The sequence below is a fragment of the Syngnathus acus genome, chromosome 5, assembly GCF_901709675.1.
Source record: "Syngnathus acus chromosome 5, fSynAcu1.2, whole genome shotgun sequence".
NCBI classification, from domain to species: domain Eukaryota; kingdom Metazoa; phylum Chordata; class Actinopteri; order Syngnathiformes; family Syngnathidae; genus Syngnathus; species Syngnathus acus.
In genome coordinates this window covers 10,373,574-10,400,958 of record NC_051091.1, presented here as the reverse complement: position 1 = coordinate 10,400,958, position 27,385 = coordinate 10,373,574, and the positions used below count along the sequence as shown (strand labels likewise).

General features: G+C 41.3%; 1 protein-coding gene across 3 annotated transcripts; it reads right to left on the bottom strand.

Annotated features, from left to right (window-relative positions):
• Positions 1-18: 18 nt before the first annotated feature.
• On the bottom strand, positions 19-27,385 carry atg7 (ATG7 autophagy related 7 homolog (S. cerevisiae)). 3 transcript variants are annotated; one of them, XM_037250777.1, is made up of 19 exons: positions 26,993-27,385; positions 26,075-26,243; positions 25,901-25,955; positions 25,498-25,615; positions 25,354-25,431; positions 25,159-25,275; positions 24,241-24,387; positions 24,070-24,158; positions 23,431-23,552; positions 22,875-22,965; positions 22,417-22,561; positions 22,197-22,355; positions 18,575-18,769; positions 18,254-18,493; positions 17,157-17,272; positions 16,148-16,223; positions 14,948-15,028; positions 12,354-12,476; positions 19-496 (listed from the first exon to the last, which is right to left on the bottom strand). In XM_037250777.1, the coding sequence occupies exons 2-19, from the start codon at positions 26,226-26,228 to the stop codon at positions 464-466; spliced, it is 2,139 nt and encodes a 712-aa protein (XP_037106672.1). In that variant the 5' UTR covers positions 26,229-26,243; positions 26,993-27,385; the 3' UTR covers positions 19-463. The 3 variants fall into 3 exon arrangements, with proteins under 3 accessions (XP_037106672.1, XP_037106671.1, XP_037106673.1); XM_037250776.1 differs by having other exon boundaries at positions 26,075-26,235; XM_037250778.1 differs by lacking the exon at positions 26,993-27,385 and adding an exon at positions 26,835-26,849.

Sequence of the window (27,385 nt, the reverse complement as noted above, 5' to 3'; positions counted from 1 at the left end):
CATTTCAGCAACGTCGTATCGAGATACAAAAGACACCTTTTATTTAGTTTTGCTCCAGTATTTAGTTGATTACACACTGATGAAAGTAATTACTACAATCAAATGACATTCAATGTGTAATGAGTACAGAAGTGTCAATATTTGTTTTATTGCACATGAAAATAATACCGTGACCAAGTAAACACCATTTGATGACTACACAATTTGTTTTAGACCTGTTGTTTTCAAAAACCATGAAACATAAGTGAACATTCAGTGTGTGAAGGTCACATATTAACTATCAAAACACCAAAAATTGTACATTCAAGGTTAGAAATTATGTGGGAATAACAGTTAGTGGAAACTTGTCAGAAGATGTTTTGGTCTTTTCACCTCAAAACGCTTCCTGTATTCGTTTGTGATGTGCAGGTCTGACGTGAAACATGATGGCTGTGATGTTCCAAATCTCAAGATTTTTGGTTCCTCAGATGCTCTCGTCATCACTCATATCCCAAATCTGTTAAAAAACAACATAACACATTAGGAATCCAAATTTTGTACAAGAATTGAATGAACTACCTCATTGCCTCCGCCATCTTGAGTTAGCTCGAACATCATAATTCAGTTCAAATTTGGTTGTCGAGTGCTGACTAGGAAACCAATGAAATAATAAACTGTGAGGAATGTGAGGAAAAAAACAACAAATAGAAATTTACTACAAATGTGTTTTAAAACTCTATAAAATGTAGAAACATTGTGTTTTACTTCAGAGCGTTCTAATGTAATTACAATTATGATTGAAAGCTTATTAACAGGAAATGAAAGGAGCATGTGACACACACATACGCACATACACACGCAAGCACTAGCCTCCTTGGCAGCACTGCGTCAGTAAACAAAAGTGGTCCTTTCGTGGCAGCAGATTCTTCACATTCCCGCTCTGTAAGACGTAATTCACATACCTCTAACACTGCCTGGAATGTTACACACACACACATTTGACACATCCATGCTGCATTCCTTAGAAAGTGCTGGTTTAAACCACGTAGGATTCCAGTGCAGGCCTCAGTGGGGACGAGCAATTGCTCCACAACTTTGAGGAAGGCCTCATTCCATAAATTTGATTCTCTCGTATTGTGACTTATGTGCAAAAACATGCACATAAGACAGTGAAAAAATAATAGTGCATTAAATTGCAAGTTTGAGTGAATAAAATACTTTTCAAAATCATCCAGCCTTAATATGACATGATGCATAAAAATGGCGGCACTCAGAACTATGGAGTGACCCTGGAGGCGGCCACACTGGGGACACGGATCCTAACTCATGCGCAGGAGCCACTTAGCCGCGGGGCATCACTGGGACGTGGTTTTGGTGTGCGTGGTTGGCTCCAGGCTGCTGTGGTTCCCTCACAGTGTGGAGAATGAGGACAAATTCATATCAAAGGACAACAGTGGTGCTGGCCAGCCGGCATCAAAAGGATGACGAGCAAAGAGCTCTTTGAAAGGCGGTGAGCCTCTCTGGACACCCGCCATGCTGCACTCATCCATGTGTATGTGACTGCGTGTGTGTGTGTAATTTGCACAAAATAAAAGACGGGGGGGGGGGGGGGTGGAATGGGGTAAAGGGGGAGAGGGGTCTCTTATGTAACATTGAATAGGCGCAGTAAAGTGAAGCCAACAAGTTGAGTGGGCCAGAATATGTTAACACAGTGGTCCCCAACCACCGGTCCGTGGGTCACTTGGTACCGGGACGCCAAGCCGCACAGAATTTTTATTTATTTATTTATTTATTTATTTTTAATCGACGATCAATTAATTCAGGTCAAGAGACATGTTTCCCCAGTCGAGCCCGCAAAGCTAGCAAAAATGAGTAAGAATTTATTTAGAAAAATATATAAAACAAATTGGCGATTCTCTCCCAATTACATCCGTCGGTGTATCTGTGTCTCTTGACACAGGTTAATTCAAGGTCAAGACGCTCGTCGCGGAAACGTGACGTCACCCCAGTCGAGCTCGCTAAGCAAGCAAAAAGGAGCAAGAAACAGAAAGGAAAGCTTCTTCGGAAAGGGAAAAAAGCCCAATGAGGAGACGGAAGAAGAAGAGGCTACGACTTCTAAGAAAAGGTAAGCTGCGTTTAAAAGAACACTTCTGGAGTCCTACTCAAAATATGGATTTATCGCCACAGGTGACTGCATATATGGCGACAGGCTAGCATGCTAGCTAACGAGGCAATGAAGCCTTCAAAACTGCTTTGGCACATTGGAGACCAAGCATCCTGCATTAAAAGACAAACCTTAACCACTTCCAGTGTCATTGTCTCAGATTACGCCTAGATGGGACCGGCTCGAAACAAACTCAGTGCTCCCACTAATTCAACGTAATGGTGAGTTTTATTTTTATGTGGTTTATACTTGTTTTATGCCAGTCGTATCATTTTATTTCATTGTATTTATATATTTATCATAAATGTATTATTTATTTATATAAATGTGTTATTTATTTATATAAAGGCCGGTCCGCGAAAATATTTCTGACACGTAACCGGTCCGTGGCGCAAAAAAGGTTGGGGACCACTGTGTTAACAGATAAGCGAGTGAAATGACTTACAAGCTAAGATTTGTTAAACACTAAAATGCAACATGCATGCAATGAGAAATCTGGTTGGCCGTAGTAAAACAACAACATAACAAAACATTAGGCCATGACAAAACTTGGTCTGTATAAAATGTAGCTATCCCACTTACTAACTAAATGTTGGTTGAGTGTTTTTTTTTTGTTTGTTACACAAACCAACTATAAACTAACGAATAAGCTAGCTAGCTATCCAACCTTAAATGCAACTGTACTGTGGCATCTTTATTTAAAAGTATACACCAGTTTCCAAGTAGCAGAGTTACAAGCCGTTCCAGAGACACTTTTTTACTTTGTGTTAAGAGCCAAGATTTTACATATGCCAAGCCTAGATAGCGACAGTCTACATACTACAAAGTAAAACCGCATCCCACTCAGGTTTTAAGTGCCTTACAAGCATATTTGATCACAATCTCAGTCACAGAACAAATTCAACTCGGAGGCTGTGCTAGCACTATAAATGAGAAGAGGAGGGCATATAAAAAGGACACACAAATAAACACGCATGCTTAGAGAAGATTGGCCGGGCTGCCATCGAGCAGCCATCTTTAAATGCAAAATGTGTCTTATCGCTGCTACCCGGCGGAAGTTAAAGACGCTTCTCTGCTAAAGCTGCATGTAATGTGTTTGTGTTTGCCATCAGCTCTGCTGCTGCTGATATCTCAGCATCCTTAATCCCGAGATGGGATCGGACACATGAGCTGTTTAGCGGCCAGTTTATCACCATTGATTATTGGCCTCTAAACAAATACGATGGCGTCTGGAAACACAATCCATAATTTTTTGTTTTTTTAATTTTGTCATCGTCAATTTTCAGTCGACAGCAAGTGGCAAAACGACTTGAAAAAGTATTTTTGATAATCAAACCCGCAAGGTCAGAATGAAAGGTAGCAACGTGTAGCAATGCTTCCAGTGTGAAAAATCTACAAACAATCGGGTACAGTAAGTGGACTTTGCGTATATGGCGGTGGGCCCTCGGTGGGTGCGCAACTCTCCGACACAACCACTGATGGGCTCGGCCATTAAACACACATCTGCTTTACATATTAAAAGTGACACCAAAGCACAAAGTGGAGCTTTCATCATGGAGACTGGCTCCATGTAAGATGCAATTAGTGGGCCACACACACTGATGTGGTTTGTGCTACCTACCAAGAAGGAAAGAGGAAGAAGGAGTTTTTTTTTTTGGGGGGGGTGACGCAAAAGAAACTGAGACGATGGCAGCGTTTTCGGTTTAATTGACATGTTTGAAAGGCTGCAGGAGAAAAAAAAATGAGGACAATACATATTGGTTTTGGAGAGAATAACATGGGCCATACGGAATGGGTGGTGTGGCCGATGTCAAAGCTTTGATTAGCAGTGTGGAAATATGGAAAAAGCAACAACGGAAAACAATTTTTAGGGTTCGATATGCTTTTTGTGTGTTTTATGACTCTTTCTTAGGAGGACTTGATGAAGTCAAAACATTGCCATTACAGTTTTTGAAATGTAGTATTTTATTTTTATTGTTGCGCATATTTATATTTATATATTTTATAGCATGTAAAAAAGATAATTAAAACAAGTTGCCTGTAGGTACTAGTTAGCCCCAAGGGTAACATGACTAGTTTGCCAAATAAATATGACCTCATGTGGCCTGATGTGACATTCTGACTCCCTGAGTGGTATGGCGGGAATCTGCAGTGTGTTCGGGCGCTGTTTAAAATGGGGTGAGACGGTCAAAGGTGAGTCGCTGTCTGAGACGCGTGACCTGCAGGTCACAATGAAGCCTTGTGTTGCAGGTGCTTCTAGCAGCATCGTGTCATGTGGTCAGTTTTTCTCCACAAGTAGGGTTAAAGCAAAGTGAACACAATTGGCCAGAAATCCAACATAACTCTTATTTTTCTCTGTTTGGCTGGACTGACTCACCAAAGAGTCATAAGCGTCCCCCTCCTTGAAATAAGTGCTCGTCCATTTCCACCATAGATTCTCCGTGGTCCCTGCTGCGTTTTCATTGTTCCTGGCCTCATTAAGACCTCTCAGGAGGGAACACTGAAGGGAGTGCACGACCTCATCACAGGGACAGGAAGAGGAAGAAATGGGTGTGGAGAGAGGAAGAGGTGGGCCCTAGAATAGCATGACCACCGGGTTAAATCTGGGAAGTTCTGATAACGTCAGGACAGGAATATAATCACGTTTGACCATAGTAATAAATTGGAATTTGACCAGAATTTCTCTGGAAATTTTAACTCGATACTCTGAATGTTTTAAAATCCTGCTTCTATTCCGGCAATAGACGGAGCGGAATCATTTTGAGCTACAGCGGAGGTCTGTGTTGGTGGTCTGCTTCCATATTATGGGATACCAAGAGGTTATGGTAAAGGGCGGCTGACGTGCTGGTGACACAAGAGGGAAAGTGGTGACGTTTTACAGCACTTTTTTTTTTTTTTTTTTTGCTGGGAACAGAGCTCGTGAGCCAGTCCCAGCAAAGTCACGTAGCCCCATTGATACCCCCCCTTTCCCTCCCCCGCCCCTGTTTTCATAAACTGGGGTTAATCCAACAAAGCACCAGCCCAAAGATCCAAGCTGAACCTCATCATGACGGAGCAAAAAGTGTTGGTCTAATCTTCACATATTTGCTCTTCTTGTCTATTTTGTACCTCGAGTCCCCCCCTCCCCACCTTTGCTGGTCTCTGGAGAGTTATAGAGGCCAGCTACAACAACAAACCGAGTGGCTCTCTGCCGGGTGTGGTAGCCTGTGGAGCAACAGCTGAGTCCTGTTGTTTCTCCCGGGACTCCGACAGACATGGACCCCCTTTTTTTCCCTCAATGTCACTTTCCCTGAAATGTTTTACTCTCTCCAGTGGGTCACATGATGCCCTTGCTCTGAGACGATCGGACTTCAATTTTGATTTTCCTCTGCTTTTACAAATTGTGATTATCAATGAACAAATCTGAATTGCCACTCTTCCGCTTCAATATTAACTTCAACACAGGCTGAACTAAGAGTGCTATAGCTTCTCCAAGGATCTTTTCTGAGATGCTTCAAGACTTGTTGACAGTTGCGTCATAGCCTTGTGTTACACAAAAGCCAGAGAAAAAATAGCATATGGTGAGAAAAGTCAACTAGCAGAATAGCTGAAAGATCCACAATTGGCATTGAGTGGAGAGTACGAGCGCCACAGTCTTGTTTCTTTTGTCACACCTCGTAATCTGCCTGGTTCCCATGTCCCTCTTTCCTGTCCCTCTATCGGGCTCCCCACTCCTCCGGTAACTTCTCTGACACACTTCCTGTACACTTGAAGGTTATCAACACATTTTCTGAGTCACATTCACCAACGTCACAATTTTAACACCTTGGTTACAAACTAAATATTTACTGCTAGAGTTCTTTTTTTTGTTCTTCTTGATCTGTGAGCAAGATTGCATGACAGCGTAACTACAGACTTTGAGGAAGTTTGAAAACTTTTTTTGGGAGCCAATTTATTCTAACTGGCGTAAGCTTTTTTTTTTTTTTTATATTCAGGCTTTACAATCACAGATTAATCAACTTAAATCCAATTTGGATTCATCTGTAAACATTTTGAAAAAATAAGTGGCAGCAAATCTCAATTTGAGTGTGTTTAAGAGCAAACAAGCGTGAGGCCTCTCAGTTGTGCTGTGGTTGGGCAATATTACTTTATGTGCAGCGAGCCGCACGGTAATAACAACTTGAGAGATGGCGTGTGTGCAAGTGTTGCCAGTTGAGACCTGCCCTATGTTTAATTAGAAACACGACTCAAAGCCAAATGATGTGTGGTCAGATGAGCAATGGCTGGAAGGACACCCCCCCCTACATAAAAAGCATATACAAACACACACACATACGACAAAACCCCAAATTATGAAATCCCAAAAGCTTTTCCGTCAGTGCGATGTTCTAAAAAAAAAAAACTTGAGGCCTTCAAGAGAACCAGAGCTTGAATGAAGCTTACAAGCCTTGACAAAAAGCACTGTTGCAAAGTTCCTGGTAAACCACAAACGATGAGAAACAAACAAGCAGTCGGTCTTCCACTACAAAGGCTCTTTGTGCCACCATTTTAGGATCAAATCTGTTTTTTTTTAACTTTCGAACTATTAAGCATTGTTTGAAACAGCTACAAATGTAATGCCAACTATCCATATTGTGCTGTTCTTTTTTTCCAGAGATAAATTCGCTCAAGGTAATTATGCCTTAAGATGTGTATCTCCTTGTCTCTGTCTGTTTAGGTCTATGAAGCATGCTGTGTGCGCCCGTGTGTTCTTCATTGTCGATTTCCTAGGGCTCGATCCTATCGCAGTCCTCCATGTGCTGGACGGAACAGTGCCCGGGGAAAGAGATTAAGAGTTGGCATTGTGACCAATGTGTGTGTGTGTGTGTGTGTGTTTGTGTGTGTGTGCCTCCCCTCCAAAAAAAGCCAATAAAACAATGCCTATATTAATAATCATTTCAAAAAGATCTTATATTACCCATAAACATTTGATTTGAGAAAATCTACTTGAAATCCAAAGACTCTGTAACTTCCACTAACAACCCAGGCTAAACTTGACTCCTTCCCTGACACCGCTAAAATATCAGTCTATCAGTTTAGCTCTTTCTCATCCGTGACACCAATTACTACTTTCTTAGTAACCAAGGATTTGGCGCCAAATTGTGGCAAATGAATGAATTTAGATTAGCGCACAGCTGCTAATAAGCAAAATGGAATAAAAACATCCTTAGCCAAAGTTCATTAATGTACAGGAGCATCACAAAGAACCAATGCACACCTAAAATTGATTTTTGGAATAGTACTGATATGCCAGCAAAGATAAGGATGGGTCAGTGCTAAATAGAGAAGTAAATTATGCCGAGTGGTCCAACCACGTCTTAACGGCTCTTTCTGTCCGTGACTTTGGCCGGCCAGCTGCCAGTCCGGAAGAAGACATCTCACTGGGCTTACTGGCGCCAGTAAGCAGGAGCCATGTATAGGATACATACTTTCCTCATGCGTGTGGGGGGAAAAGATGGCTTTAAGGGTCCTGTTTATGAAAATAACTCGCCTATGATTGATGATAGTAATTCTGTATGAGCCTGTTTTGGCGAGGGACAGCTGCTGTCGGTGCCAATGCGTCCCCTCTGCCCTCCACCCGCACCCCTTCATGACACCAACTACCATGGACGGATTTATTCATAATAAACAGAACAGTAATACTTAGCTAAAAAAAACAACTTGGTCTTATCGCCTGCTGGTTATAACGTCACTGTCCAATGAAAAACATTTAGAGCACCTTCATCATTTCATTGATTCATTTCAGTAACAGTAAATTTTACAGACCCCAGCAAATAACCAAAATGTACCCAGTAATGGCCGCTTCAAATCAAAATGTTTTTTGGAAGGCTGAGGTTGTTTTATGGCTCTAGGAGAGACTTGTCCATTAAATTGCTGATTGCAACTGGCTTCAAGATCTGAATTTTTAAAAAAATGACAGCGACGACAATAACCAATGAATGGTTGCAGCCTTCAAATGAGAATAGCTCAGCGAGGACCAGATTCTTTGCATTGCATAACTCGACAGGGGCTGAATAAAAGAATGGACTCTGAGGAATGATGACATCGTTGCTTACCTAAGCCGCGACACAGAATGTGTGTTGCCTAATGCCTCATGTTATAGTTTGGAAACAATCTAGACTCTTTAGAAATATACAAGTTGATGGAATAACTTATTTAGATTTTTATTTCATGCTATCAAAATAAATAGATAAGAAATGAATGAATGAAAATTTCCACATTGTCCAATATTAATAAGCATATAATCTAGGGTTGCCACGGCAACTTCTGTTCTCACTTGTTACTTTCCAATGAAAAGTATGCCCATTGACAGCTATCAAAGTCAAAGGTGCATTTGTTTTGTTTTACCAGAGCTAGCAGTCAATGTCAATTTATCAAATAACAGGATACTGTGATCTCTTCTCGACTCAAATCTTTGAAGAGCTAAAATGTTCAAAACCTTTTCCGTGAAAATCGATTCCATCTCAGTGGGAGGGCTTGCCGCAAGTCAATACAGCAGCCACCCAGGAAGAAGACGAATATAATTACACTTGACAATGGCCTCCATTGTATGCCACGAATGTGCAGAAGTTGAAGGATCAAGCAAGGGGAATCTAGTTGAAGATAAAAATACAATCCTGAAAGGACCGTAACCTTTGAGCAAGACAGAATTGGAAAAGGTTAACGAGGCAGGTTTTTAAGTCAAGCGCCGACTGACATCATGTTGCTGAATTTAGATTTACCCGCCCCCCCTCAAAGTATTGTACTGAATGCAGAATCTATGTAAAGAAAGGAAGGTGAAGTATGCATGTGCATAGCGGACATGCATTCCCCGCGAGTATTTATTATTAGCGTGGCGAGCACGGCATCGTTTGCATACGCACATGACACCAAAATACACGCATGCTTCGAAGCCATGATACAGAATGCCGGTGGCATGCGTGCTTGGCATGCGTGCTATGCTTGTAGGCAATACACAGAAATACAGAAGCGGATCATTCCGAGAGAAAGTTGAAGTTGCAGCAAATAATTTCTACATGATTTAACAGGGTATAACAGTATGCCGGAAATCATGGTTCTGTTGGGTTCCCCATTGTAAACAAATGCAAAAAGTAGTAGTTTGTGTCTGACAATTAGAACTATGATTAGCATAAAAAAAATAAAATGTTTGGAGTGAATTCCCATTTGCTGCCCTGCAAAACAAGCTTTATAAGTCGGGGGCGGAGCTTAGTTGAGCCTGGGTTGTTTGCTGAGAGCCTATACTGCATGCATGAAAAATCAAACCTGTAAGTCATTTAATTTCAGGTTCATGTTGTAAGATAAGCTTGAAATGTGTTTTGGATCAAAGTTTGTGGTATAGTTATTGTGTAAACTATTAATACAAGCAATTCTAAACAGTTTTTCCCCAATTGCTAGCATTTTTTTTGGGTTGTTCTCTACTAATTGTGGTGAGGCTTGGTCGTAGCATAGAACTGTAATGTTCACTTTAGAGAGTAGTGGTTTGCACTGTATCATACTGAGAAGCTGTTTCTAATATTGTGGTTATCATGTGTCGACACAAGAGAGTCAAGACCATCCAAGGACAAAATTTGAAATTCAAAACTTAAAAACGAGTACGTGTGTAGGCTGCTAATGAAAAGGCAGCCCTAATGTGTTTTCTCCATCTGGTAATAATTGCTGCATGTAGCAACCGTAGCTGTGTTTGGATAAAGCTTTGACATACATGGGGCCCTCTGACGCCGCTGAGCGCGTGTTTGCGTCGGCGTGTTTATGTGGGCTAGAGAGACAGGAAGAGAAGAGCCTGAGAGCGCCGACGGCCAGCAAAACTAAATCAACTTTATCGTCAGCAGTTGTGTTTTGACGTAGGGGAGCTGCGACCGGAGTAAGCGTAGGTGGGCTTGGTGTCCTGCTGCTCCTCCTGCTCGGAGGTGGAGGGGTAGGGCGGGTGGGGGATTTAGTGGCATGCTATTATCAAACAACCGCTCACAAAGACATCTGGAGATTACCTTGGATATAGTGACGCAGAAAGTGATGCAACTTTCATTGAAATAGCTTTAATGACAGCCATTGTTGTTGCATAACTGTAACTGGGAAAATTATCCAAGTTAGAAAAATAGAAGATTTAATCGGTGAGTGTTTGTGTGACAGTTGCAAATCATGCTAATCTTGACTTGAGAATTAATGTTTGCGTCCATTGAACAATGGAAATAGAATCCGAACAAGAAATGACGACTGTATTCAAAGGGGCCTCGCACATGTCAGCAGACCAAACTGAGTGACAAGTGAGACAGTCTTCTCAAGAGGTCAACATGGCCGCTCGGGTCTTGTGACTTACTGGCCGGGGCCCGCTTTGCAGGAGGTGGCCGCAGAAAAAGCGTCTTTGTATTGTGAGGGTCATTTGGTCACGCATCCTCTTGTGTGGGATAACCACACACACACATACACAGTTAGATTTATGGTAACCAAAACAAAACAAAAGTCTACTGGAAATGACCAAAGGAATATATTGTAGGAAACCAAGGACTCATCTTTCTGATGGAGGAGGACGTGACTCATACCGAACGCTACGTGGATCGATGAATGAATGAATAGAACATACACAGCATGCATAAAGTGCAATTGTTAGGAGACAAGTTTTGTTCGTACCCGACTCTAATTTCATCAATCCTTTTCTCTGTTGCAAAAAACACAAAACAAGTCACAACAATTTAAGGCAGCACAAGCTTGAATAGTATGACGGCTGCAAGGGCAAATTGAGGATGGCGCGCGAGATATAAAAGTCAGCGTACTGGCTTTAATAGGCAGTTACAGCCCAGCGCTGCGGTCCAACAATAGCGAGGCAGTGACTGTAAATCAAACTATGAACTCAAAGGCCAAATCCAATTTAGACGGACTCACTTTTTTTTTTCTCTCCCCCCTTTAAACCTGAATGATGCAACAACTTCAGAACACACACACGCACCTAACTGGCCGGACGCCAGACCCACGGCACACATTTTCCATCCCAGTGAGAGCTCCTAACCGACTCTCCACGGGTTTGCTTTCACAAAGGCGCCATTCACACACACATACGCGAGCGTTCAGTCTAAACTTTAACCAAAGTTGAACTCCTCGAAAAACTCTGCAGTGACCGCATGAAAAGCACTTCTCAGGTTACCGTTCGCTCGAAATAGGCCCTAAGTGCATATTACAGCCCTCTGGTGACGTGCATTAGAAAAGTTACACACACGCATACGCACACTAGCATCTTTAAGGAAAATTAGAGCACATACTAAGAATTTTTTTTTAAACATACAAATGAATCACGCAGGGAACGCTAATCGATTCCTGTAGAACCACAACATCCATTTGTGCGGAAGGAAAATCAAAAAAGCTCTGATAAGGATCTTGACATGAATTATTCTGAACCTTGTGAAAAGCGTTCTAACAATAAAGTAATAATAATAATAATAAAAGAGAGCCATCCTGTAGGATGAGAGGGTTAAAAGGTTCAGAGCCCTTAATGGAATGGCCTGCAATAAGCTAAATTTGTTCTCAAGTTCCACGAATTTGGCTAATGTGTTTACCGGAAAGACTTGGGGTGCTTGTGGGCTGAGCACGAAAAAAACAAGCACTTCATCTTCTGATTGAAGAGAGCCACATTAGGCCACAGAGACTCTCTCTCGTCAAACAGAGAGGAGAAAGATGTTAGGAGATGGAGAGAAGGAGTCCCGAGGAGGATGGAAGAGAAAAAGGTTCTTTAAACATGTTTTTTCTCTTTCATTGATATCTTTTGCCTCCTCTCCTCTCTCCTCCACCTCCGTGTTATGAGTAGGAGTCGGGGAGGAAGTACGTGGGATTTTCCCACAGCTTGGCAAGACCTGACCCCCCCCCCCCCCCCTATTTCTGTCTCCCCCCCCTCTTTCTCATGTCAGAGGGGAGTCTTGAGGAGAAACACTCATATTCCACCGCAGAGTATTCTGGGATGTTTCTTGGAACTTTACACCGCAGTGGCATATATATACTGTGTGTTGTTGCCACGACAACAGAGTGAGGCAATGCAGCTATATCTGCCTTTGAAGCTGGCTGTCATCTTATGGCAGCGTCTTGCACAAGCCACTGATGAATATTTAACCCTTTCAATGACCTTCTGTTTAGTCCAAATATAATTCGTCTCAATGGGGATCAATAATGACGTCAATGATGACAACTTTGTGGTGAGAGTGTGTTTTACCTCCGCCGCCTGGGTCTCTTGGTGTAACAATGTCAATCCTGTAAGGTCCTCAAGAAAGGAGTGTGAAGAATTAAACACCTTGGACAGGAAGTGGAAGCCTTCTTTTTCGTAGTGGTCCAGGACCTAGACAAAACAAAAACGCACAATGTAAGCGAGCAAGTTTTTAATCCAGTTTATTGCCAAGCTCATAGCTCAATTTACTGGCATCTTTTCAATCTTTATTTTTGTCCAGACATGTTTCATGAGCTTGTTTTTCCCTGTTAATTTTGATTAAAAAAAAGAAAAAAGATTATGTTTTTTCTAGTTCTGTGACAACTGTGAGTTTTTCTTTCATTAACAGAGGGGCACTAACAATTTAGCCCATGTGTGTATAAGCCAAAATGTATTTTATTGAGTTTGAAAGTAAATAGTGGATGGAATATGATTTGAATACATTATTTTAGTCATGAAAAACTATAAGTGGACACTTTTGGCGGGGGGGGGTTGTCAAATAGGGATTAGTCACAGATCAGTCCCTTTAAACGCTACCTGCACTTTGCAGGATTGCTATTTTAATTATCGACTTACCAGTGAGATGTTTTCCTGCTGACTAGACACCTTCTTAACTGCTGCGTCTATTAAATGATAACATAAGCTAAGCCTCTAAATTGTGTTTTTCCCTGAATAGTTTCTCCTCTCAATTTTTTGTGTCACGCATTCTCAGCCCATGATCTTTTTTTGTGTGCAGACGATGAGCAAACACCTAGTGACTCAGTGGCTTTGACTGCCTGTGTAAATGTACATATGGTCTCCACGGCACGTTTGTCGCTGGCTTTGAAAACACACAAACTATGCACTGACTCATTAAGTAACCACGAAGGCCTCGGCGGATTTCAGAAGAACACAGGAAGTGAAAGGCCATAAACAACATGTGGTGTGAGACGCTGCAAGTACGGGGTGTTGACTTCATTAATCCAAAATGAACAAAACTTTTTTTAAGCAATTTAAGGCACGATCTGTCTTGTTGTTTCTCATCATGTGGAAGTCATATAGTCAATCATCATATATAGCAAGTAGAGCCAAATAGGGACAACATTTGAATTTAACCATGGAAAACCCCTACAAATTCTAAGAATAGAGGTATCATATTTGGTGGTGTTAGCATAAGTAGCTCATAGTAAGAGGCGTCTGGCATCATTTAAAACAAATCCACATCAGGGGTGTTTTACTTTGCGTCGCATAGTTTTATTGGCATGCGGTCCAACATAGAGTAAGGAAGCACACACACATACACACACACACACACACACACACACAGTGAAAAAGCCCCAACTCTACATGAACTGCTCCAACTCAGACAGGGGCTGAATTGTTTTGTTTCCATAGTGACCTGGCAGGACACAGCTGACTGCCCCACACACATACACACACATACACTCGAATGAACGGCTTGCTGATTGGACACACAAACGGAGTGGGGGGAAGCGGGGTGCAGAAGGAGCAGGAAAGAGCCAAAAATGTAAAACTGCAGATTGAGATGTGAAATTGGATGGATAGAGGACCAAAAAAAAAAGTGGGCTCAAAGGCAACGCAGGGACGGGAAAGCGTGTGCGTGCGATTTAAAGCAAATCACAATAGAACCTTTTTTTTTTTTCCTCTGTCATGTTCCTGATTGTTCTCGACTACACTGGCTGATACTGTGCGAATAATCTCATCAGTCACAGAAACGAGACACTTAGCAACGTAATTGGAGAAACTTTTATCCCCCTTTCTTGTGGATCGCTCTTCACATGAAAGTGTGATCGTTGGCTTTATGACCTTTTTATAGACACAAAGACCGCATTGAGATTGGGGGATAAAAGGGAGACTTTGGCGAGTCCTTCACTTCCTCCCACTGTTTCCCTCTTAACACCCAAGCCACGTTTTCACCAGGCGGTACAGTTTAACTCAGTTCGGTCAGTGTCCATAGCTGCTTGATATGTTTTGTTTTGTTTTTTTAACAAAAATGTGTGGCCTGAATAGACTCGTACACATTTCTGCCGTATTTGCATAAAACTCAGATGTCATGCAGGGCGAAGCAATCAATCAATCAAGCCCTTCCTTCTGCATGTCATCTTCAGCGTGTGATGCAACATATTGCAACGCTGCTTTGTCCGAGACCAAATGGCAGGACTATAGCCCGAAAACACAGAAACTTGTAAGACAGCCGTGGACAACAGTGAGCAACTGCCCCTTGATTGAATTCCCAGCTTTTCTTGGCATTCCGCAGTCCTCCAGGAGCAACATTTCAACACACGCTCTCTTGACTTTGCAGCAAGTAGGAATTATGGGAATCCACCCCCCTGCAGCACCCTCTCGACACACACATACAGACAACACCCCCACCCCCTTCTCATTTCTGCATTTTGGGTCACACGCCATGTTTAATCCTGATGGGACAAGTCAAAAACAACACCGCCCACCGTGCTGATGTAAAGTAGTTCTAAATCTTCAGTTATAGGTGGATGAAAGGGAAGGGAAGGGTAGGGAGTGTGTGTGTGTGTGTGTGTGTGTGTGTGTGTGTGTGTGTGTGTGTGTGTGTGTGTGTGAGGGGGTGGCAATGTTGTGCCACTTACAACAGGCGAGCAGGCGGTGCACTTGTCGAAGGCCAGGCTGGCGGGCAGGACGTTGTCGAACCTGGAGAGGAAGCCGCGGATCTGAGGAGAGAGGCATCAAAAACTAAACTGCTTGCTGACATTGTAAACATATCAACACACATTACATTTATATCCACGCAACTCCTGTTAAAATGTCACGGATATATTTAGCCAGGCAATAAATCCGGCGTGAAGGCCTCTGGAGCAGCTTCAAATTCATGTGCATCCTATGGTTGAAAAACATGCGGAGGGCGTTCTCTCGTGGCAGGGATATGAACAGCACTTACTGTACAGTCTTACACGAGCAATCTTATTTTGTATGATTTAAAAAATATATAAAAACATTTTTTTTTAGAAATATTTCAACAGTAAAATGTCAATATTTTTTTCAAATAAATAGTAAAATTATTTACAATATTAATATTAAGCTGAGAATAATAAAAATAGATATTTTACCCCGAAATAAATTCAAAAGCAAAAAAACCAACTAAAATAATCGTAAAAAGTTGTATTGTTTTTAATGGACATTTAGAGGAATAAATTTAATAATTTGATAAGACTCATTTATGTATATAAACTACCTCCTCAAACGCATAATTTGTACCTTCTTCACATTGCCACAAGTGGTCACTGCAACATTACAAAACTAAGCTACTTTAAGCCTTGCCATGCATAGCGCAACTTTTAATTACAGAGGAAAAAGAGCTGGAAACCTTCGCCACATCACCTCCCATCCTCATCACCAGCTATTCAAACACACACACGGCAGTACATAATCATGCCGTTTTCCTTGGACACCATGAGCAGCAGATGTGTCGAGCAAATGGCAGAATTTGTCAGTGTGATGAATACAAAGTGATGATGATGCTGCAAATGTCATGTGAGAGAGTTAACACCTGAACTTGTTGCAAAGAAGCACAGCTTGGCTATCTACATACACAAAATCATCTTGTACTCATTTACAAGGTGAAAAAAAGGGAATCTTTTAATTTACTTTTAACTACTCTTAAATTGTCTGGTTTAAGTTTACAAGTTTTCACTTTTGGAGGTTTCACTGTTTTCCTGAATGTGGTTGGATTTCAAAGTACTACTATAGAAGTGCACTGCATCATCATTGAGAGTGTGAGGAGCTATATGAGGGCACCATGTTGTGCTGAGCAGTGAATGAGTCCTTGGTACCTGATGAGGAACAAGGCCCAGCGACGTTGGAGGTTCATTCATTCGGTCATCACTGCTACTGGCAACCGCATAGCCTCTGTGAGATGAGGGAGGGAGGGAGGGAGGGAGGGAGGGAGGGAGGGAGGAGCAGAGTCACACAAGGTGACATCCATCATGTGAATACCATGCAGTGATGATGAGCAATTAGGATCAAATCAAACACTGCCGCTATGGGGAAAAGCAGCACTAACGAATAAAAGGTCTTAAGCACTTGCAGAGCGACGATGCATCAGGAATGTAAAAGCCGCAAGTTGACGTTTTGAGTTGTACTGAGTAACCTTGGCTACGAGACGCAGAAAAAGAAAAAACATGGCAGTATAAGTAGAGCCACGAGGTTAAAGTAAAGGACTCAAAGCTTTTTATGCAAGACCAGAAAAGCAAATATATCAATCACATTTGCTTAAAATTGAGTGATCACACCTCAGATGCATTCACTATGCAGGAATTTAAATTCACGCTACAACTTCACTGTAATTTTCTACCATGAATTGCAAATCAGACTATGTCCAACTTTAGGACCTTTAGGAGGGTGGGGTGGGGGGTTGTCAACCATCTTAATATTTTAAGAGATTCGCCGTTAATATTGATTAGCTGTCGGTTTCGGTTTGGAATGTACTCTGCCTCTCCATTAAAGTCAGCTGAGATAGACTAATGAGGATAAGCAATATCGAAAATGGAATTAAATAGTTCATAACATTTATCTATTGGAAAATGACAACCGTTGAAAATCATTTCATTGTTTGACTCAAAGTTTGTCACATCTTCCACAAAAACAAAAATAAAGGTCATGATGGGAAAAACAAGATACAGAAAAAGTAATACACTAATTACATATTTCTAAATCCGGAAAGCTGTGCTATTTCAATTCTTTCATAGGAACATTTACGCATTGAAAAAAACCACGTAACACACAATACACAGCTGTCATTACTTTTGTTTAGGATAACGTTGCTGTGGCAACTGTGCTCACCCTTCACTATGCTGCAAAATGGACACCATGATCTCCACTGCCAGGGCTCCTGCAATCATAGCCAGGCCTGGTCGGCTTACAGTGCACTGCTGGTCCAGAGTCCGATCCCGGGTTGACTATTTAAAAAAAGTAAATAAAGTAAACGGTTAACCACAGAGATTAAAAATGTCTATTTGTAGTAGATACTACCTATATTTCTTGCACGTTCACTTTTTTTTCTTTTTGATCGATTGCACTTCCCTTTAAAAGCTCCCCAGTTATGGGACATTGTGATTTCCTATGAATGTTAAAGAGATGATATTTTTGAAAATGCAAGATTTGTCGAAACAAAGTATTGCGTATGACTAGGAAAAATTCAGAGTTTTAAAAAAAAAAATCCAGAGTTTAAGAAAACCAAAAACCTACACATCGAGTTATGCAAGGACACACATCAGGGCGATGGACGTTCCCTAAAACGGCACGCGCACATGCGTGTGGAAGGAGGGCAAGAAGACACATTTTGAAAAGCAAAAATTTCTGAATTTAGATGAAGGCATTACAAAATAGAGAATTGCATTCAGAATTTAGCCGTAAGCCTCTCAGAGTGTCATAGCAGAGAGCAGCTGAACGGCACCTACAATTGAACACAGCCTTCGATACCTGATGAGTACGCTCTCTAAAATGACTCATACTCATGCAGTGAGGGAGGAAAAAGACCAAAACAGAAAGCATCAGTGGAGCCTAAAGGAAAGAAAAAAAAAAAAAGGACGAAATTCTGTTTCAGCTTCACAGTGGGTTGTTATGTTGAAAGGTACAATCTCGCTTCACGTGGTCACCATAATAAGCCTGCACAAGGATTTCTTTTCTAATCGCACTAAGCGGTGAGCTGGAGCAAGACAACATGCTTGTGTTTGGATAAAAACAGCTACCTGTCAAGGTCAATGAGTGCGATGCTTTGAGAGGTAGCAGAATAAAACATATTGTCTGGAAAGTCGTCTGATTGAATAAATACAGGTTGAATTTTGCAGAACTGTCATCTCAGTTCCTTGAATAGCCTAAAATGCTAAACTGACACACACCTCATGACAAAATAAATAGTATGTGCTTTGGGTCCTTACATCTCCTGGTGCCACAACATCATTGCAGAAGTAGCAGCCAAGCTTGTGTCCGGGAATGTTGGAGAACAGGGAAGACGTCGGGACAGAGGACGCCGAGCCAGCTGGCGTGGAAGACGAAGAGGACGCGGATGAACAGGAAGGTGAGGAGTCCGCGTCGCCACTGACATTTTGGCGAGCCTTCTTCAGACCGTGGCGCATCACCACGAATGTGTCGAAGCCCAGAGCGGCGTTGACCACCAGCTTCCGAAACAGACGGATGACAATTTGTGAAGCAACAATATTCACCCCATCATGAGCTTTCTCACAAGATTCCATCCTTACCTTCCTCTTACTCGCAGCGATAACGGTGGGCAGCCAGCGGCTCTCTCTTGTGTCCATTAGTAAGAAGACCACATCGTGTTCCGAGATGAGCTTCTCCAGCTGCTCCACATCTTTTTGCGCCTGGGCCAGAGTGGCTTGGGAGAAATTCACCGGGTGGCCCGGCATGGGAATGCTCATGTTGAAGCCCTCTGCGTTCTGATGAAAGATGGAAAAGCATGGGTTTAGTTGAGGTAAAGTCAGGGAGAACATCAGAAATGTCAAGTTTCCATCTACGATTGAACCCAGTGGAAAATGATTTCCCCGGAGGATGCCTCTGACTACTGACTACTCAAAAACACAACCGCTGGGCCACACAGCAAAAAGAATAAATAGCGCAATTATTTTTTTTCACATTATCGAATCTCTATTATCAAGATTATTTTATATTGTTTTTAAATGACCTGTTTAAAGCACCTGTACTGAAAACTAAAGTGTAGATAAACATTTTATTAAAATATTTAACTTTAAGAAAGAAAAAAAAAGAAATACAAAAAAATAAAAATCACTCAATCAACCATAAAAATAATATAAATAAATGAACTAGTTCATGGTCTTGACTGATAGTAGGCATGCAAGACCAAAATATAGAAATCCTCCCCTATTCCAGTTCCAGTGACAAAGCAGCGCAGAAATAAATACACATTAGCAGCAGCATGAGCAGAAGCAATGCCATTCTGAGTGAGTCATTGAGTGGGAAGCTGTTGAGCCTTCAACCTCAAGCTGACTTTGACGCAAGCACTGCAAAACCTTCACCTTCCTTTTCAAGTCGCAAGACGATCATTCAGGATCAGGGTGCGAAGTGCGTGTATGCAATTGTGCTTTTGTGTTACCGTGGTGACTAATGCATGTGGAAGTTTGAGAGTCACTTTGTTGACAATTCATACTAGGATTTTTCTTTTCATATTTTGACACATATGTTAAGGTTTTGCTTGTTTTTCGGGTTGCGGCTGCTTCTAGAAGAAAAAAAATTCTGTACCGTATTTTCCGCCCTAAAAGGCGCACCTAAAAACCTAAACTTTTCTCAAAAGCCGACAGTGCGCCTTATAGGCCAGTGCGCCTTATATATGGATCAACTGATGAATTTGTTGATCCATACTGGTTGTACACAGTGCTCTGCCAAAATGTTTCAGTACGTTTTAGTACGACTAGTAAATTACAAGGTCGCATCGCTTCCCAGCATTACGGCAACTGTAGTCAGGGGGCGTCACCGAATAGCTGTTGTACCCGCGAGGCTATTTCATGTCAAAATAGGCTGCTCTGTTAATGTTTCGAGTAAATCTACGGATCGATATGGAAGGGAAACATAGGTAAGTAGTACCAATGCGTTAGATCGAACTTTAGTCAGTTCCGATCATTTTATAGGAGATCGTTTGAGAAACGCGATTGTTTACACTTTGCTGAGGCTCATGGGAGATTGCGAGCTGAGGCTCGTGAGACTTTGCGGATGGCTAATGCTATTGCGATAGCTGCTATACGTACCAGGCTATTTCATGTCAAAATAGGCTGCTCTGTTAATGTTTCGAGTAAATCTACGGATCGATATGGAAGGGAAACATAGGTAAGTAGTACCAATGCGTTAGATCGAACTTTAGTCAGTTCCGATCATTTTATAGGAGATCGTTTGAGAAACGCGATTGTTTACACTTCGCTGAGGCTCATGGGAGATTGCGAGCTGAGGCTCGTGAGACTTTGCGGATGGCTAATGCTATTGCGATAGCTGCTATACGTACCAGGCTATTTCATGTCAAAATAGGCTGCTCTGTTAATGTTTCGAGTAAATCTACGGATCGATATGGAAGGGAAACATAGGTAAGTAGTACCAATGCGTTAGATCGAACTTTAGTCAGTTCCGATCATTTTATAGGAGATCATTTGAGAAACGCGATTGTTTACACTTTGCTGAGGCTCATGGGAGATTGCGAGCTGAGGCTCGTGAGACTTTGCGGATGGCTAATGCTATTGCGATAGCTGCTATACGTACCAGGCTATTTCATGTCAAAATAGGCTGCTCTGTTAATGTTTCGAGTAAATCTACGGATCGATATGGAAGGGAAACATAGGTAAGTAGTACCAATGCGTTAGATCGAACTTTAGTCAGTTCTGATCATTTTATAGGAGATCGTTTGAGAAACGCGATTGTTTACAGAGGGCTCGTTGGTTATTGGCTAGTGGATGCATACCGCAACCCTAGTCAACCTCAGTTTGATGCAGTATAGCTTCTATTTTATGCGCCTTATAATCCGGTGCGCCTTATATATGGACAAAGTTTTAAAATGGGCCGTTCATTGAAGGTGCGCCTTATAACCCGGTGCGCCTTTTAGGGCGGAAAATACGGTAAATAGGCAAACACGACTTCTACCTTCCAGAAAAATACAGACATCACTTTTCATCTATAGCAACCTTTCAGGTCTAATTGCAAATTTTGTGGATTTGATTTAGTTTTGATTTTGCAGATTTGGCCTCACCATCCTCTGGGAAATTAATTTGTCATGTCAGACAGTGAGTCATTATGGGAATAGAAAAGGTGACCAACTCTGTGCTTAATGAAATTCACTTTCAAAACTTTAAACTGAGCATTGCCAGATAATGCTCAACAATTGACTGGATTACCAAAAAATGTACATGTATGGATCCAACTCCAGTATAGTTTGAACTTTAAGGCATATTTTTCCTGAATAAGTTTAAAAATGTGATTTAAAATGTTCAATCTAAACTAACTGTTTAGTTCTCTTTTCAACCAGAGAATAGAAAAATAATCATTCATTATAAAGCAAAGCCACACGCATCAGCACAGAGTTGTTCCTTCATCAATATTCATTTAAACTTTTTTTTTTCCATTGACACATTCTTGACAGTACCGAAGGTCCCGTCAGATAGAGCTCATTAAATAAAAACAATGATGCACTAACAAGGATTAATATATATATTATTATAATATAATTACCGTAATTTTCGGACTATAAGTCGCGTTTTTTTTCATAGTTTGGGTGGGGGGGCGACTTATACTCAGGAGCGACTTATATACATATATATGTTTTTTTTCACTTTTTTGGGCATTTTATGGCTGGTGCGACTTATACTCCGGTGCGACTTATAGTCCGAAAATTACGGTATATCACAAGGCTTCATCTTCTGCATGATGTAAACATCACATCTCAAATAGAAGCAATTATATTATTCATGTTTGCCAGAGGTGGGGGGGACTCGACTCGAGTCACGTGACTTGAAGAGTCAGATTCAAGTCGCCAGTTTTAGAAATTTCCTAGGCATAGGGGGAGAATCTCAAAAGTGGGCGCAGTCCATACAGGATATAAATTTGATTCCATTCTCAGTTTTTATTCATTTAACCTTTAAGGTGTAAATCTGATTTTATTCCTCCAATATATGTTGTGAGTGAGCGAGATGGTACGACTTGAAGAAAACAAAAGCAATGACTTGACTCGACTAGCTTGACATTTGCTTGACATTTCAAGTTTAAGACTTGAGACTAACCTCAGATGTCTACACATTTCAGCATATGTGGTCGTAGATATTACAAATCAATATTCTCCATACATTTATTGTGGATATTAACTGAACTCACCACACCAGGAAAGATTTTGGTGAGTCGCTCGACGGCGGCTATGGCTTTGGCTTTTCCACCTCCGAGACAATCTTCAAACTCATAGAGAGGCTGCCGTACCGGATTGGAGTAGGAGATCTTTGCATTGTCCACAAAGGTGATGCGTCTCACTCCCCAACCCTACACAAGGAAAGTATTTTTTTTTTTGGTAACTACGTCTATATATCTATTTCAGGCTCACCATCAGTGTCCTGGCCACATTGCAGCCCAATGTTCCTGCTCCCAACAGGAGACACTTGGTGCTGACTACTTTGTCCAGGTCCAATGAAGGGACCAATCTCCATCGCATCAGTTTCAGATTAAGATCGACTGATGACTCGGCAAGTCTGGAAGAGAAAGTGAGCACAGTTAAAAATCCTTTCTGGGACTTTCAGCTTCATCGATTTTTTTATTTTATTCGTTTCACAATATTACACAACCAAGCAAATCTTTTGTTAATTATCCATGTCAGGAAATGTGGTTTTAATGGGTAATCTGAATAATATAATATTAGTGGAATATGAATTAAGCCGCAAAATTGACCCGTTTTTATCCATTTCAGGGGGCGGCCATTATGCCACTTGCTATCTACTGATGAATGACATTACAGTTGAGTATGGGCTTTATTATTTTATTCTTTTTTTTTTTTTCAAGTGATACCTTTTGGGGTCCATACATTCACTGAGGTTGACCATTCGGGGTCCCATCGCTCCCTTGGCGTTCTTCTCCCAACCAACACTCTTAGGACATGCTGCAGACATTAACAAAAGCAAAATAAACAAGATCTACTTGTACATGTGACAAAGAGAACGTATGTACGACGGACGGCAAATACTTTTGAGACTTATTTCATTAAGCCAATTATGAAGCTTTTTTCGGAGAGGCAGATGATGTAAACTCATCTGAACTCATTGAAAATCTTCACAGATGACTGAGTGCCACGGCTCCCCTCCCACTATTATCATTTCATCCGCAGTTTCCCTTATGCATGAAGGAAGTGAAGCGTAAAGTCAGTAAAGACATGCGTGAAGACACTGACACATCCATATTAAACACCCCTTAAAAAAAAAAGAAAAAAAATGGAGGCTTCATTTCTATTACGAATGAAAAAAACAACAACTTCTACTTAGAATTTTAAAAGCCACCGAACAAAGGCAAGCACACTGTGCTGGCTTATATTATTTAAAACAAAACCCTTGCCCCCCAAAGAGATTACCAGAGTCAGATGGAAGTTCAGGTAGTTTGACGTGAAAAACGACGCTGTGTTGAATGGAGCGGCTTCCCTGTAGGGTTCTGTCCCTAAAACATAGCACCTCGACTGTGTCCACCTTTGCACCCCTAACACAAAAAAGAAATGCAAAATTAATGTGCATGCATTGTGAATTTTTTTCCTCACACATTGACAAATTCTCACCAGCGTATTATCCAAACAAGTTCACATAGCAGTAGCGCATTTTCCCTAATATGGTTCTGAAGAGCCACTTTCACAACACAACACTCAAATTCAAGGGGAAAAACAACTTGGCAAAAATGAGACATTTCTCCCAGCAGCAGAATAAACAATTATGTTTTAACGGTTTTCTTAGGAAGACGTGGGACAAAATAGATGACGTTTGCTTTGGCTAAAAAGTGCCCGTGAGTTAGTGATTGCGGCAAATGATTTGAAAGGTTTACATTTGACTGGGGGGGGGGGCATTTATGAGCTGGCAAGAATCTGCTGTAGTGCCGCTGGCCCACTGTGATAATTCTTAAATATCATTTCATTATGGCCATTAAAAAAAATCGCTTGCACAAGAACGTCTTGTCAAGGTCATGTGGCCAGGAAAGTGGTACAATCGAAAAGACACAAATTTACCGCTGGCTGGCTAAGAGGACCAGTAGATTCCTCAGAGGCCATCCTGGATGTTGAGACAGAGTACACGGGTCATACACACCCACAGCGACCTAGAAAGTAGAAACCATAAACAGGAATGTGTATAATATTCAGCGTCAGGATGTGATGGCAAAAAAATATTTATAGACAAACCTTTTGCGTGCCAGCGAAGAACGTCCCCCACTCTGCTAATGGGGCCAAGTGAACGGCGTCATCCGTATACTTCATTAGGAAATAGGGAACCGCAGTGGTGCTGCCTTTGATACACAGGCCATCATAGGCCTCCTGCAAAGCTGAGATCTGAGGCAGAGACACATTTAGAGGCTATAAATAAATAAGAAAACTTTTTATGACGTATGGTGGCGAGATCTAACGAACCCCCCTGCTGCTATATAGCTATCCAGCAAGAGAAGGGCAATCATGAATAACTTATACTTTTTAATATCCATCATTTAATAAAGCATAATGAAATGTGATGCATAACGGAAGAGGCACTGAGGAATTTTATTGATTTCTCGAATATTTTTTTCATTAAAAATAATGAGCCCTGTACTGCCCAAGATCTCTGTGAGGACACCAAGTTAAAATGTAGTCTGCTGATGATAGCATTTTTAAGGACCTGTAAAGTGAATTCAGATATTTGTGTCTAAACATATTTTAGATGTTTGAAGGGAATGGTGAATATAATTTTTTTTTTTCATCCAAATTTGGAAGGCTTCTTAACAACACACTTCTCTGTGGTGTGTCAAATTGGCAATATATTAATTTTCACTTACAGACTATTATGAGTCTATCTCGGGTTTTAAATTACAAAATAAATTACACGACAAGACGTTTGGCCTTTTTTAATCTTCTATGCCACTCTGAAATCGTAATAATGCAAGTGCTGATATACAATATTGATAATTCCAACATGAATTGGCTGTATGCTCTGTGACCGTGATGTCAGTAAAGATGGATAACAACAGTGGCAAAAGAGGAACAGTGTGATGATAATCACAGAAACGGAAATGAAACTTCTGGGTGATTGTAAAATTGCTAATTTTTACCAAGCTAATAAATAATATCAACCTGTTTTGCTGTGAAAACCGTTGACAAGACAGAAGGCTCCTTTATGAGCTTTATACCCTCTGGGAAGCAGAGAGCGGGGAAGCAGAACCAGTAGTAGAAATGGTACTTCTTCAAATCCTGGTGCAAGTTAAAAACAAAAGTGTTAGATAACCTTTAACTGCATGTGACATGTTACAAAACGCTGATTGCACATACCGCAAATGTCAGCAGAATAAACCGGCAGAGGATCCTCGGGTCTGTGAGCGCATCTCCGGACTGTATGGCAGCCCAAAGCTACAAAAACAACATTTGTTAAGGTTGCTCGTTTATGTTCTCTACATCTGATGTGCAATATTTTACCTCCTCGGACTCTCTGTCCAGCAAGGCCTTCTTGTCAGTACTCTTGAAGGCATCCAGCGTGTTGGTGTTGTACAGTTTCCCAACAGCCTCACAACAATGGGCAGGTGTGGACCCATCTCTGTTGTTCAAAAATACAAAGAGTGGTTTTCTGACATAAATAATTGACAGTTTTGATTGAACTGAACAAAGGTGTGATGTCTTTGTGATACTGAGAGAGGCTCGACAAAGTAGATTCGAACGAGGCTTTCGGTCAAAGAGGTTATGACAGTGCCATCGGCTGCAAAGCCCACTTGACTGTCAATCACAGTCAAGACACCTTTCATTTACAATTTGGACCCCTCTTCATCTGTTCAAATTGTTGCCATCTGGCTCTCTTGGCTCAAAGACAAGTCCTCCAACTTACACATCAAACGCACTGAATTCCAAGGTCAGACGGGTGGGCAAACCAACTGGATCACCTGAATGAAACACAAGTGTTGAGGTGTTTATGAAGTTGGCCATCCCTGATTAAACTGTTTTATTGTCACAGAGAAAAACACACAGTTTGATCCGTATCTGATGATATTTTGCATCTCACCATTGTAGTAGTACCCCTTGATGCATTTGGGACTCTCGTCCAGCCTGTAGTCATTGAGTTTTCGCTCCGTGAGCTGATGCCAGAAGCCTGCCTCCAGCGCGCTACTGAAGGGTGCAAACTGCAGCTTGAGCTCTGCAGAGTTGGATGCCGCCATCAAGACACTTTATGGCTACCAAAAACAATTGACACATTAGTATCAACACCGACGCATCAGCGCATGTGTCCAATTCATTGAATTGAAACCTCATGTCGGTGCAAGGAACGCATTAAGAAAAAGTCACGTGACCGATTCAGCCGCTGTGTCGCTCATCACTATCTGCTACTGAATTATTCTGTTTATCACAGTTTTCACTGGATCTATTTGAATTATAACATTTTTTTTTATTAATTCAACTAAGTAACTTTTAGTTTAAATTATTTGTTTCATTTTATCAATGTAAAATGATAGTCAGACGTTATAATAAATACTCAATGCTAGAATAAACACAGATGTAGAGACATTTTATTTTACAACAAACCCCACACAGGAAAAACATTTTTTCAGAATATGCATAATTGATTTGCCTGATTTTATATCTTAAAATGATTAAACTGGGAATGTCGTTCTTAAATTAAAATGTGTAGTGAACAATTTTAATATGCATTTAGTGTTATTCCTTACCATCAACGTCGTTTATCTTTTATTTAAATAATAACCCGCGGGGTTTTAATGCTAGATGCAAAACTCCATCGAATATTTCAGATTTTTTTTTTCACCTACTTTTAGCCAACGATCCCTAAAGAAAAGTCTCACGCAACGCTTGTGAATGGGTGCAGCACGGTTAGGCGAATAAAACCGCCTTGCATTCTCCAAATGTTCTCATGTCAAAAGCAGCCAAACAACGCTGTCAAAATTGACGCCTTAGCTTGATCGCTTACCTTGGAGATCCTCGCTTCCGTATTCCTTTGGTCACGTGATTACGCAAGGCACCACAATACAGTGCATCATGGGTATAGACGTCAACCGAATTTAAAACACGAAGGTTGCCGAGCTTATGGTGCGTACATCATTGAGTAAAATACAAAAAATAAAAACGTTAACACGAATGCACAAACGACAAAGAAGGAGAATACTGACAAAAAGCTGTAGGTACGGGTCTTTTTCATTGTGAAAGTGCGCACAAGTTATAAACACTGTGCATCCGCGCGATCACTGCTGTGCAAAGCAAGTCGAACTAAACGTTGATAATCCCGTTCAACACTACCGTCCATTCAAGACTTGATATGAAACATCGCTGTGGAGCACTGGGGTCCAACGTTCCGGAAAGAGCT

Excerpts from the sequence above, each read along its gene's own strand:
- atg7 (XM_037250777.1), bottom strand. The coding sequence starts at position 26,228 with ATGGCGGCATCCAACTCTGCAGAGCTCAAGCTGCAGTTTGCACCCTTC. Across the intron at positions 22,966-23,430 it reads TGAACTTCCATCTGACTCTG|CATGTCCTAAGAGTGTTGGT; the intron begins GTAATCTCTTTG and ends TAATGTCTGCAG. Across the intron at positions 18,770-22,196 it reads CCAAAATCTTTCCTGGTGTG|AACGCAGAGGGCTTCAACAT; the intron begins GTGAGTTCAGTT and ends ATCTTTCATCAG.